This window comes from Pygocentrus nattereri, chromosome 11 (genome assembly GCF_015220715.1).
Source record: "Pygocentrus nattereri isolate fPygNat1 chromosome 11, fPygNat1.pri, whole genome shotgun sequence".
NCBI lineage: Eukaryota > Metazoa > Chordata > Actinopteri > Characiformes > Serrasalmidae > Pygocentrus > Pygocentrus nattereri.
In genome coordinates, this window is record NC_051221.1 from 8133270 (window position 1) to 8147959 (window position 14690).

The following is a 14690-nucleotide window of genomic DNA, read 5'->3' on the forward strand; positions in this document are numbered from 1 at the left end:
AGCTCCTACAGAGGCAGAAATCCTCTTCCACAGCCGCACATACAGCGGATTTACACAATACATAGCACTGATGCATATATTCACAGTTTGATACAGAGGAGCCGAGCTGCTGATTTCATTTGCTTTACTTAATGTTTTTTGCTTAAATTGATTGGCTTCCTCATTTTTTACATGCCCATTTTGGAATATTTACTCTGTAGCTTTTTTAGATTTAAAAAAAATGTAAATGAGTCAGATGGATGGATGGACGGATGGATGGATGGATGGATGGAGTGTCTATTTCTGAAATACTCAGACCAGCCCGTCTGGTACCAACAACCACGCCACGTTCAAAGTCCCTTAAATCCCCTTTCTTCCCCGTTCTGATGCTCGGTCTGCACTTCAGCAAGTCGTCTTGACCACCTCTACATGCCTAAATGCGCAGAGGTGCAGCCGCTGATTGGCTCAATCATGGCTTTTTGAGTTTGAGTAGTTTGAGTAAACAAGTCCAGCTAGACAGCATGTTTGCCTGATCTGGACAATAATACTGACCGAACACCATAGGCGAACCAGTGCTTATGAATATTAACTGGGCTTAATTATTGACAGTAATTAGTTCGGCTGAGGACATAGAAACAGCACAGCTGCCTGAACATCTGTCTTTTTCCACGTCTCTCTCTCTCAGAACAGCAGCAGGAACCGGAGTTTCTGCATACACATTCAACACGTCTGCAACTCCCAGACAGGGATGCCACTGTCACACCAATAACTTGACTCTATTTATAAAAAGCATTCGTTCATGATGAAAAACAGTCTGAAATAAAAACCTACATGAACGGACTAGTTAGGAATATTTTTCCTTCTCCTGTAAAGTTACTGAGGTTTTCTGACTTTGACCAAATGAAAATCATGGACGTCGTATGTCCGTCAAGTCCAAAGACACCATCATTTAGATGAAAGTATGATTCATTGCAGAGTGCAGTGATGTTGAAAGGAGAAGCGGATAAAAACCTGCACATACTTCAGCCTCAGTTGCCCAACTGAGCCGCCGCCCAGCTCAACCTTTTGTCTCTATGCTGGCAGACGGCACAAAAGACCTGCAGAGTCGACCTCTGGGCCAATAGGAAGCCAGGAGTGTACGGAGGGGAGCCAGTGAAACGACAGGGAAGTGGCTGTTTTGACGGTGAACATCCCTTTGGGGCCTGATTTGACTCTCTTTGTTGCTCTTTTTTTCCGCTTCTGTCTCCAACTTCCTCTCCACACCCTTCCTGCACTTCAGCCACTCTGATACTGCTCTCAGCACAGCGCAGCAGGGAAAGGCTTTCTGGGAAACTACAAAAAGCACTAAAATCACTGGATACAAAAGGTTCAAAGAGCTCCTTCTTCTAAGACGCTTTCCAAGAACACCAAAAACCCTGAGACTGAAAACGTACATAAGGTCGCATGCAAAAGTTTGAGCACACCTGGTCAAATGAAACGTTTCATTGATTTTGTCAGTGAAAATCAGAGAGCATACCCTCTACAGAGGCACAGTGTAGGGCACCAATTCCATTTATTTGCTGAATTTAACACATGGGGGGGCAAATTATAAAACATGCCACATTTTATGTTTTTTTTCCCCAGTATGTTAAATTCAGCAAATAAACAGTAACTGTGCATTAAAATGTGAGTGTTCAGTGTAAGGGAGGTGCTCACTTACTTTTACTTAGAAAATCGCCAAAACATTTGACTGGAGAGCCCAAACTTTTGCAGTAAATATGGGAAAGAAATTGTTACAAATGAAAAATGAGATGGTTTTTTTTTTTCTTGAAATGAACTTAAATACAAAAGCACTGTTTTTTACGAGCAGAACTGAGCCTGTAAAATGCTGTTTGGCCCAGACATACAGTAATAAACAGAAAACAGTGCTCGTTTTTGCTTTATTGTTGCTTCCAAACTTTTGTCGTGTACTTCAAATAAACATTACTCCCAAAAAGACTCAAATTCACTCCCATGAAAACGCAGAAGCGGATGCTGAGCGGCTCGCTGTACGGTCCACTCCTAAAGCACACATGCACACTGTGTCCATGGTAACCGGACTGGCACAGTGCCCTCGCTGTTCCCCTGGAGTGGCAGTGTTACCACACCCACGCTGGGAGCAAAGAACGGGGCCTGGCGCAACCCGCTGACTCCCCAATTACAGCTCCGCGCTTTCCCTGGCTAAAACGGGACGCTAATTAGCACTGTTAAAAGCTCAAACTGTCATTAGAGGCCTGCGCGCCACCAGCTGAAACACTCAATTATTGCACTTAACCCTTCCAGGCTCTCCGAGGGTGGGGTCAACACGCTCCTTCACTCGGCATGCCTGCCTTTTCCATATGAACGTTTACAAATTCCATTTTAAACATCTCTTTGCGCCGAATCCCAGACACATACCATTAACCTACAGCATACGGCTGCCGTCACATCAAACCCCACCCACATTCAGAAAGACAGCAGGATTTACACGGTGTGAACACTTCATGACAAGAAGACCAAGTGAACAGGTATTAAATTACATTCAATAATAAAATGAACATAATAAGTTTAAAGAATTCATGGAATGCTGAATTTTCCTTGGTGTTCTTTAATAAAAGTGTTTTAATGGCAGTCGTGGGCTGGAGGTTAGGGATCTGGCCCTGTGACCGGAAGGTTGCCGGTTCGATCCCCAGGGCCGACAGTCCATGACTGAGGTGTCCTTGAGCAAGACACCTGACCCCCAACTGCTCCCCGGGCGCCGTGGATTGGGCTGCCCACCGCTGCGGGCAAGTGTGCTCACTGCCCCCTAGTGTGTGTGTGTGTGTTCACTAGTGTGTATGTGGTGTTTCACTTCACGGATGGGTTAAACGCGGAGGTGGAATTTCCCCGTTTGTGGGATTTAAAAAGTATCACTTCACTTAAATCAATTACTGTTTTTGAGTTTTAACTGTTTAAGTTTTAAACTTTTTGGTCCATTAATAGAAAATATACTGCAAAAATAGCCCATTTTGTATTTGCTGGTTTTGTGATGTCACAAACACCAACACTTTTACACAAATCCTGTTGCCCAAGTCTTACTGAAAATTCCTACTTACGACTTCAGGGGTCGTAACAACTTAATCTGTTTTGAAGTGGTTTTAGTTGGAAATAAGACAGACACAGTGGAAATAATGCTTTTAGTCTGCAACAAACTGCAGAGCAGATGCTGTTTATAAGAAGATTAATGGTTTTATGCAGTTAGATGCTTCATATAACGAGCGTACATCTGAATTTCCATGCGTGGATGGTTTTAGCCTGCAGCGGCTGTATATAATAATATATATAATAATATAATATGCACTACATTGCACTTTGCATTACATTCTGTTACTTTTTCTTTTTTCTTTTCTCCCTTTCTGATCTGAGTCAACGCAACGTAATTTCGTTCTAAAGCGCACAGTACGATGTAAATTTGAATGACAAAGTCTGACAAAGTAAAAAAAAGGCGATTCCTGTAAAACGACCCATCTACAAAAAAAGAAACAAAGAAAAATGTAGGATATGAGCCCTTTAATAAGTCTCCTTTCTAATTTTCCTTTCACCTGTTAAGTTACCATTTGGGAAATACGGGTTTTTGTTATGACAAAAACAATCACAGCTGAATCTGAAGACGACTGTTTCACTGTGTTTAGGAAACACTTAAGTACAATTTTAGGATTTTAGGATGTTCATGGCAGAGAGATTTTGTAAACTCTGAAATGATGGTGATGATGATGATGATGATGATGATGTGTGAAGTACTTACTCCTTGAAGCCGCACATCATAGCCACACTGGGTGTTCAGGACGTCCCCCTGGAGAACAGACACAAACAAACAAACAAACAAACAAATAAACAAACAAACAAACACGTCATGTGACAGCTTTCCAAAGGAACGTCTTCATCAAATCTCTGAAAACCTGAACATGTTCCACAAAACTATCAGAGGGTTTGATCGTTTAATGTCTCTACCCAAAAAAACTGTTTAACAGAGAAAGTTAACAGATTAACAGTTTGCAAAATCTGACTCACTCACTGAATTATAGTTAAATAAATAAATAAAAAGAAGCACTTCAAAAATAATATCTCTCTGTTGTCAGATCAAAACCTTGTATCTCCAAAACGGTAACTTTACAGGAGAAGGAAAAAACCTACTTTACTTTTAATGTAAGTCAGTGGAACTAGAATTTTTCCCCCCAAGTTATTATGAGTAATCGCTTTTGTCCATTCATCTTCAAATTTGAACACAATGTAAAATACCACAGGTATTTTCAATGCCAAACATTGAAAAATGACAAAAAGAGATATGAGGTTTTGTTCCGACAACAGCGATATACTTAATATAATGACATCACTGTAATATTAAATCAACAGACATTAAATCTTACACAGACTTTGTTCTCATTAAATCCGATTATCTTTCTGCACTGGCAGAGTATTTAGTTTCTCTGAGGTACAAAATGCTTTATGGGAGTAAAAAAAAGTGATAAAGTGGGATTCTTCTCTATTTGTTTATTATTTCAAGCTGTGTTAAATGGTTTGTATATGTCCTACACAAGAAACCAGGATTCTTCTGAGACAATGAATGAACAACAAACAGACTAACAAACAGGCGCAAAATGGACAGACACACAGCAGATGGACAAGAGAAAAGATCAGTGGACAAACTGATAGTCAGACGATCAGACAAACTTTGGGAGGATCAAACTGAAGAACAAACAAATGAGCAAAAGATGAAAAAAAGGACAGACAAACAGACAACCAGCTAAAAGGCTGGACAACCAGACATACAAACAAACTGGCCGAAAACCAGACAGACAGACAGACAGACAGAGAGACAGACAACCAGCCAAATGGCTGGACAATCAGACATACAAACAAAATGGCCGAAAACCAGACAGACAGACAGACAGACAGACAGACAGAGAGACAGACAACCAGCTAAAAGGCTGGACAACCAGACATACAAACAAACTGGCCGAAAAAACCAGACAGACAGACAGACGGACAGACAGACAGACAGACAGACCGACCGACAGACAGACGGACGGACAGACAACCAGCTAAAAGGCTGGACAACCACACATACAAACAAACTGGCCGAAAAAACCAGACAGACAGACAGACAGACAGACAGACAGACAGACAGACAGACAGACAGACAGACAGACAGACAGACAGACAGACAGACAGACAGACAACCAGCTAAAAAGCTGGACAACCACACATACAAACAAACTGGCCGAAAAAACCAGACAGACGGACAGACAGGCAGACAGACAGACTTTCATCACACAACTTTCAACACACAACATTCAACCAATTTCAATCAACACTGAAATCTCTCTCTACTACCTACAAATACCTACTACCTCTCTACTACAAACAAACTTTGGGCCAAGGGAAAGCAGACACACGTTTAACATGTAAACAGGTTAAACACAGCAAATAAACTGAAATCGTGCATTAAGATGTGCAGAAAAATGGCATCTTTACGTTTGTAGAGGACGTGTTTACTGTTGTCACGACTCGACCAGCGGTGTTCAAACTTCTCCATACGTCTGTGTATTTATTTCTACTGGCAGTGCTCACTATAAACAGACGCTGGCCATTGTCTGGTATGTGTAAAAAGTGAACAGAGGACAGCAGTCATTATGGTGGAGATGCCTGACTAAGAGTGAGAAAAACAGAGTGAACGCTCAGGAGTTTCAGGCCGGCTGGCACTGGAAGACAGAAAGACGTGAACTGGTACCAGGCGATACAGCAGTGATGGGTAGAAACACTGACGCTAATCATATAGAGGACTCCGAGAAGACTGAAGAAAGACTACAGCCTGACACCTTCTCACATCTGCAGACAATATCACAGGGTTTTTGGCCACTATTACTTATGATTTTGCAGAGACTGGGGATCTTGCAGCATCAACACTGTGAGTCTATAGAGGACATTGAGTACAGTGCAGGTACATTTTTCGCTCACTCACAGCACAAACAGTGTAAATGTTCCCTCAAAGGTCCAGCAGTGGGTTTAAGGTCTGAGCGTGAACCTTAAATTTCTCCAGGTGAAAATTTCGTATTTGTCACTTTTCATAACCAAATGCTTTAAAACAGAGCTATAAAATAAAACGCCTGGAGGCGAGACGGAGTGTGTGGAGTCATCAGTCTAGAAAATATATTTTCAGAGGATTATGGTTCAGTTATGTACCCTGACTGAAAGATACGGAGATGTACCCTTGAGGGAACCACCCCGGTGACAAGAGGGGCACTGCCTCAGTTACAGTACAGTACCTTTAATTCTGAGTGTGTGGAAAGACAAGCTAACTGGGAATGCTCAGACTAGTTTACTGTATAACTGTGTATTCTGGTTTATCATCACCCAGTATTTTTTTTAACGAACCTGTAAAAGCTCCTTTTAAGTTAATATGATTGTTTCTGTCTGATTAATGTTTATAATACTATGCAAGGCTCCCTGTGAGATTCCGAGAGAAGCCGAACGGAAGAAAACAGCCCGGTCAAAACAAGCCGTTTCAAGTATGTATGATATAGTTAATATTAATGGAAAATTTACTCACAGGACAATAAATATTATCTTATATCTTGCTGATGTGATGTAACTGGAATACAAAGCATGTGAAACGGAATTTTATCAGTCCAGATCAGCACTAATGTGAAGTTTCTTTCTGAGTGTTTTTCTTACAGCAGGGTCTTTGATGCAGCAGGAGAAAGGCACTCCGCAGCGCTCCCGGCTGGGATTTAGCTCCGTGCAGTTGAAGTAAATGTTCTGGTTCCAGTCGTTTGGTCCATGAGCACCGCAGCACAGCCACTGAAACACAAAGAACACAGATAAATCACTATTATCACCATTACCATCGCAATCATCCTCAATCACTACGCCAGCGCTAGTTAAGCCTTCAGAACTGGCTCCTGTTCTGGATCGTTCCGCTGGGAAGATAACATGTTTAAGCAGGTTAACTCTTTATTCCATGCTTCTATATTTTATATATGTTTAGGCCAGCAAGATCTTTAAGCCCTAAAACCGCAGGCTTAATATTCAATTATGAACATTAGGAGCTAACATGTAAGCTAAATAGGGGTCCTTACAGCTTAAGGGCTTAATGTAGCCCCACAAAACCACCCAAGTAAATGCATAAACACACAGTTCTAACACATCGCTCAGCTGTCAGTTAAAGCAGGGTTTTGCCTAAAAATGCAACGCTTTATTTAGCAAGCAGAAGCTCATGTGTTGAGGACCTGCCAGAGCACTGGCATGACTGCGTGGCGTGATGTTGAAGTGCTAGACAGGCAGTGGGTGAGTATTTTGGACAGCAACATTATGTTACTGTAATATAACACAATCTCCCATCTACAGAGAATATCATCATTTCACATTTTATAAAAGTCCCTTAAGGTTAATAAGTGATGCAATGCGTTTTCTCAACTGCCTAAAACCTCATATTTGCATACAACAGACGTCTTTACAATAGGCATTCACTGTACAGATGCAGCAGAGCTCTCCACTAAAATAAACAGGACAACGCGTGACAAAGTTGAAAGTGGACGTACTGTAAACGGTCCATTACCCAGAAATCATGTAGCTAATTTTCAATCAGAAAATTATCAGCCTGATAATGCATTAATAATCCAACCAATAGCTCAATCAGAACACGCCCATGCATACGTCTAGACAAGCCTGATTGAGGCCATTTGAAATACAATTTCTATCCTACTGAACGAGGTGGGTAATCCTGTAAATAGTCTGTTGATTAGAAGAATAATAACCATCTTAACGCCTGCATCTGATGACATTCCCAGTCAGAAAGTTTAAGTATGTTCCGCATGCGCAGTGAAAGTTTATACCATTGAACATGGCTGAAGTTTACGCTCTGACCTTTAAAGACGGCGGTGGGACGGACGTCCAGCTTATGTGTCTCAGAACACGACGTCTTGCTCTCAGCCTTCTTTAATAAGGACATGTGAAGGACGTTTTCCTGAGTCCGACATCGTTTTAAAGCAATTGAAAACACAAGCACTGCTCACTGCTGCTCATCTCACTCTGACTGGACTCACGTGATGCTCGTCGTCATGGTGACGTCTACAGTAAGTGGGTCTCTATTCATGTGTGGAATTTTGGATCTGATTACTTGTCGTGTGCAGGTAAACTGAGATTTTCTGTCTGTTGATTAGAGTGAGCAGATAAACATCTCCGTCTTAATTTTCAGTCTGAATGTTTTCAATCAGATTAGCAAAAATCTCTCCATGTAAACAGACAATGTCCTCATAACATGAGAACAGGCTATAGCTAGTCAGCATTTAACTTTGCACACACAGAGAGAAGTTGTTGGTGGACTGTGGCTGGACAGTGACAATAGTTGATTCAAAAAGGCATTTGGCAGTTCATGGTAGAAGGAGAGAACAGCTTACTGGAGGTACACTAAGGGCACAAACAAAGACTCACATATTCTTGGGCGAAATCAATAAGGTTCTGCAGGTCAATGTCATCCCGGTACGCTTTAACGTTGTTGTTGATGAAGAAGTTCAGCTGGTCCTTGATCCAGTCCTTAAACACGAAGGCCAGTATTCCAGCAGTCAGCTCCAGGAAAAAGATGAGCCCTAAAAAGACTGAGAACTGGAGAAAGAGCACAACAGCATAAATAGCAATAACAGCATGATTATCTGCAAAGCTGGACACGTGCAAAACAGATGGACCCTGAGAATTTCCTGAGGGATGGGTCCATAACAGGAAAAATGCTAAAACCGCTATAAATAAATAAACTGAGCAGGAGCTAGAGAGCACTACACAAGTCCAACAGTGCTAGTAGTCCTGTCAGCTTTGTCGCACTGTAAGGACTGGCAGGGTTTTTTGACATACATACATACATACATACATACATACATACATACATACATAAATAAATAAATAAATAAATAAAGTGCCATGTACAAGACTGTGCCATGTAATTAGTCATTCATTTCTGTTGGTCAGTTTATGGTCAAATATTAACACAATGCAAAATGTAACAGGAGATTTTAATTCATGTAAAAAAGACACAAGGGAAAATAATTGAAACCCCATCATTCTGCATTCAATACACCATAATGACAAAGTGAAATAGAATTTTCGTTGAAGCACATTTGACAGCCATTCTTCTCTGCAGATCCTCTCAAACTCTGTCAGGTTGGAAGGGCAACCATTTCCAGGTCCCTCCAGAGATGTTCGTCTGGGCTGTGGCTGGGCCACTCAAGGACATTTGCAGCCACTCCTGTGTTGTCTTTGCTGTGTGCTTAAGGTCACTGTCTATTTGGAAAGACAAGTCTGATGTCCGGAGCGCTCTGGATCAGGATTTCATCAAGAATATCTGTGTACTTTGCTTCATTCAGCTTTCCCTCACCTCTGACCAGTCTCCCTGTCCCAGCTGCTGAAAAACAACCCCATAGTATAATGCTGCCACCACCATGCTTCACTGTAGGGATGGTATTGGGCAGGTGATGAGCAGTGTCTGGTCTCCTCCAGACATGACGATTAGATCTGAGGCCAAAAAGTTCATCCAAACGCTCTTGATACCAGGGGCTAGCACGTAAGACATTGGACTGACACAGTTTTATAGCTGGCCTGATGACAAGATTAGACACAGCTTATACAGGACTAGTAACAGGTGTGACAAACACGACCATGTAGGCGTAAACACAAAATAGGCAGCCTAACATAGAACTTCACACAGATATAGAATGTATGGCAGCACATTTCACGACAATAAATTGCTTCATTTCTCACAGTCTGAAAGTCTTTTAGGTGCTTTTTTGCTTTCATGTATCTTTTACTGGGGAGAGGCTTCTGTCTGGCCACTCTGCCATAAGGCCCAGATTGGTTGACCTTCTGGATGCTTCTCCTATCTGCACACCGGGTCTTTACCAAGGCCTTCAAACACATATGAAATTGAGTGACATCCCATTCTTAATCCATAGGGTTTAATATGATGTCGGCCCACCCTTTGCAGCTATAACAGCTTCAACTTTTCTGTGAAGGCTTCCCACAAGGTTTAGGAGTGTGTTTAGGGGTATCTTTGACGATTCTTCCAGAAGCGCATTTGTGAGGTCAGACACTAATGTTGGATGAGAAGGCCTGGCTCCCAGTCTCCGCTCTAATTCATCCCAAAGGTTGAGGTCAGGACTCTGTGCAGGTCAGTCAAGTTCTTCCACACCAAACTCGCTCATCCACGTCTTTATGGACCTGCTTTGTGCACTGAAGCGCAGTCATGTTGGAACAGGAAACTGTTCCCACAAAGTTGGGAGCATTAAATTGTCCGAAATCTCTTGGTGCTGAAGCATTAAGAGTTCCTTTCACTGGAACTAAGGGGCCGAGCCCAGCTCCTGAAAAACAACCCCACACCATGATCCCCCCTCCACCAAACGTTACACTTGGCACAATGCAGTCAGACAAGTACCGTCTCCTGGCAACCGCCAAACCCAGACTCGTCCATCGGATTGTCAGTAGGAGAAGCGTGATTGGTCACTCCAGAGAACACGTCTCCACTGATCTAGAGTCCAGTTGCGGTGATTAACACCACTGCATTCGATGCTTTGCATTGCGCTAGTTGATGTAAGACTTGAATGCAGCTGCTCGGCCATGGAAACCCATTCCATGAAGCTCTCTATGCTGTTCTTGAGCTGATCTGAAGGCCACATGAAGTTTGGAGGTCTGTAGTGATTGACTCTGCAGAAAGTTGGTGACCCATCCTTTCACTAATGTCTGTAGAAGCAGTCTGCAGGCCTAGGTGCTCGGCTTTATACACCTGTGGCCATGAAAATGACTGGAACACCTGAATTCAATTATTTGGATGGGTGAGTGAAAACCTTTAGCAATATAGTGTAAATTACACCCATGATATACAATGTGTCCCCATAAGTTGAAGTCTTTACAAATGTAAGTCCTATTATCCTATTATACTCAACAAAGTGCTCATCAAATCAATCCAATAGGTACTGCTGGCTGTGACCTCCCGAGCACATAAAAACAGGCATTCCCCCACCTCCATGGCAAACTGATCCTGTTTGAATAACACTATATTCTCCGCATTGCATCACACTATTCCACAACACTCAGACTTCACTGTGGGTTTGTTCTGTTCAAACGACTGATTAAACTCATTTCCACATGTGGAAACGAGTGAACCCTGAAATGAGTGAGCAGCGGAAAAAGGGCCAAACATCTGGAGGAAGCACAGAACAGATGGGCAGTGTAGCAGGGAAACTCACGAATTTGAGCAGGAATGTGTTTTCACGGAGCGCCCCGATGCAGCCGGCGAAGCCCAGGATGAACATGACCCCTCCCACAACGATGAAGAGCCACACGGGGTCGAACCCCCCCAGGTCTGTGATGGACGAGATGTTGGACAGCACTCCCTGCAGAACAAAGTACGCTGTGAGCACGGCTGCAAATCTCCAAACTTAAGAGGCAGTTTTGTTTTTTTGGGAAAGTTTCTTTATGATGCAAATCTTTTAGGATGATTCACAATTTTTTTTAAATAATGTTTATTGGCACGCAAATGTGACTAGAAGGCTTATTTACACAGAGTGGTAATATTTAAAAAAATACACATACACATGTGACTAGAATAGTTTCTACAGTAGTGGGATATAATCAAGAAAAGCAATCCAAGAAGCCTTTTGTGTGTCTGGAAATAGCTTGAGATTTTCATTACAGGCAACAGAATGAGCCAAACCTTACCGATTGTTATTATAATTAGACGTATAATAGGTTACAACATGCCAAAACTAATGCAGATCAGAAAGCACCTCCAGCTCATGATGCAATAATACATTTTTAGACCCCTAACTGTGAATGAAAACCTCAAACGTCTCACAAAATCAGTCCCAAAAAACATCAGAACAGGTAGAGTGATTAAACATTGACTCTACAGTCCAAGGACAAAATAAAGACCGGTGCAAAATGGGCTGATATCAGTGGAAAAGAACTATTTGATCCAGTCCCGTAACAAATCTAGCCTGAAACATTTTAAAAGAGGTGCATGATGACTTACATGATGAGTTTGATGCAGCATGTAAACATGGTTAAAGTTTCAAAACACACCATTGACTCCTCAGTCCATACCGTCCATATATGGAAACAAAGCCACAAACGCAGCCCATTGTGAACTCACTGTCTTCATGACGTCCTGCAAACCAATGTATTTCCAAATATCCACTTATTCAGCCTGCAGACGTTTAGCTCCGCCCCTCACACTGTTACAAGTTATAGTGTCCCTGCAGTTAAGAATTAATAAGCCCCAGTCAGTAATAAGCCTGGGATGTTGTGGGGTTAAATACACAATATAGGGGCAGCCAATCAGAACAGAGCTCATTTACATCTATCAGTCCAAAAGGCACAGTAATAAAAACGAGCATGTTTAATTCGAAGGGATAAAGAGAAGTTGGGAAATGCTCATGTAAAAATGAATTATGACCACTTTTGGTATAAACCTAGCACACACAAACATCATAACTGGACCTCAAGATAAAATCTAAAATGAAAGAGACCTTTACAGGCCATTTAAACCAAAATACTGGCCTGGTGTGGCCCTTACTTAAGGTTCATGCATCAGTATCTGTAGTGAAAAGAAAATGTGGCACTATATCTGTATCAGAAACAAAAACATCTGAGCACCATCATCAAACATGTCGTTTTGTGGCTGATATTCCTCTTTCCAACTCCACATGAATCCTTCTTCCAGGTAGAGCCCATTTTCAACAGCATGGACAGTGTTTTATTTACTCAGGGTGGAGACATACACTCATTTTTGTATTAAGCTTCAACGAAACAGTCAGAAATAAACAGCTTTCAAAAACAATTATAGACTTAAACCAGGAGCTCCAAAAGTCCAAAATGTTCTCATGCTTAAAACATGTTTACCAAGCAGAAGAGTGTTTACCCAGCATGAATACAGCATAATTACCATAAAGGAAGAGCTTTCTGAGGATTATATATGAGACAATATACTTGAGTAAGCAAGGTGAGAGCCAAAGGAGAGTACATGAAAAAAGAGTTTCTATAACTGGAGTTTATAGATTCTTAAAAACACACAGATTTAATGTGACTAAAGCTGTCCCCATCAGATAAACAGCACTTAAAGCTTTCATCTGGAGAACATCAAGCTGCTTCAGATCTGAAAACACCCACAGGTGTTTCTGTCCATCCTTCCACTGTGAGAAGACCACTCAGCGCTATGGGTCTGAAAGGATGTGTAGCTGTTCAAGAAGAACCTCACTGAGAAAAGGAGACGGACACACCAAAGAAGATTTGGACCAGAAGGCTGAAAATGGACATCTAAGTGGAGTACGGTTTTATGGACTGATGATGTTAAATATGTTGACAAATATGGGATAACTTGGATTGTGAGAAGCAATCAACTTCCAAGACTGAACTTTGGAGGTGTGAAAAATGCCCCTGCAGAGAAACTGAAAATGAGTCTCCGGAAAAGAATGGAAGCTGGTGGGTGGGAAGGTCGGGTACATGCACTATATTTCCAAATGTATTTGCTTGTCTGCCTTCACAAAATTATGAGCTGGAGTGACATCCCATAGATCCATAGGGTTAAATATAATGTTGGCCCACCCTTTGCAGCTATAACAGCTTCAACTCTTCTGGGAAGGCTTTCCACAAGGGTTAGGAGTGTTTATGGGAATTTCTGACCGTTCTTCCAGAAGCTCATTTGTGAGGTCAGACACTGATGTTGGATGAGAAGGTCTGGCTCACAGTCTCCGCTCTAATTCATCCCAAAGGTGTTCTATTAGGTTGAGGTCAGGACTCTGTGCAGGCCAGTCAAGTTCTTCCACACCAAACTGGCTCATTCATGTCTTTATGGACCTGCTTTGTGCACTGGTGTGCAGTCATGTTGGAACAGGAAGGGGCCGTCCCCAAACTGTTCCCATAAAGTTGGGAGCATGAAATTGTCCAGAATCTCTTGGTGCTGAAGCTTTAAGAGTTCCTTTCACTGGAACTAAGGGGCCGAGCCCAACTCCTGAAAAACAACCCCACACCATGATCCCCCCTCCACCAAACTTTACACTTGGCACAAGTCAGACACTTGCAGTCAGACAAGTACCGTTCTCCTGGCAACTGCCAAACCCAGCTCAACCATCAGATTGTCAGATGGAGAAGCAAGATTCATCACTCCAGGGAACACGTCTCCACTGCTCTAGAGTCCAGTTGCGGTGTTTAACACCACTGCATTTGGCGCTTTGCATTGTGCTTGGTGATGTAAGGCTTGGATGCAGCTGCTCGGCCATGGAAACCCATTCCATGAAGCTCTCTATGCTGTTCTTGTGCTAATCTGAAGGCCACAGTCTGCAGGCCTAGGGGCTCGGCTTTATACACCTGTGGCCATGGAAGTGACTGGAACATCTAAATTCCGTGATTTGGATGGGTGAGTGAATACTTTTGGAAATATAGTGTACATACATGCATATAGACCCTTCACCTTTACATTGCCTTTGGATTAACAGATCACTTAAGATGTATATTATTTTCATTTCATTCAATGTTCGCAAGAAAACTGTATAAATATATACATACATATAAACCCACGATTAGGTTGGAAAATCAGTGCAACACGATGTGCCAGAAACTGCAAGGGGATCGCTTCGGCTCATTTTGTTCACTGTGGCCTAGTTCTTTTCAGCAGTCTTGTTACTTGTAAAGCA

General features: G+C 42.2%; 1 protein-coding gene across 1 annotated transcript in view; it reads right to left on the minus strand.

The window, feature by feature from the left end:
* tspan17 (tetraspanin 17) overlaps nt 1-14690 on the minus strand; it is a 57424-nt gene that overhangs the window by 3789 nt on the left and 38945 nt on the right. The window contains exons 3-6 of the mRNA XM_017713550.1: nt 11247-11393; nt 8449-8619; nt 6691-6816; nt 3761-3808 (exon numbers count right to left, since the gene is read on the minus strand). Of these exons, the coding sequence (XP_017569039.1) occupies nt 3761-3808; nt 6691-6816; nt 8449-8619; nt 11247-11393 (492 nt within the window). The remainder of the gene's footprint in view (nt 1-3760; nt 3809-6690; nt 6817-8448; nt 8620-11246; nt 11394-14690) is intronic.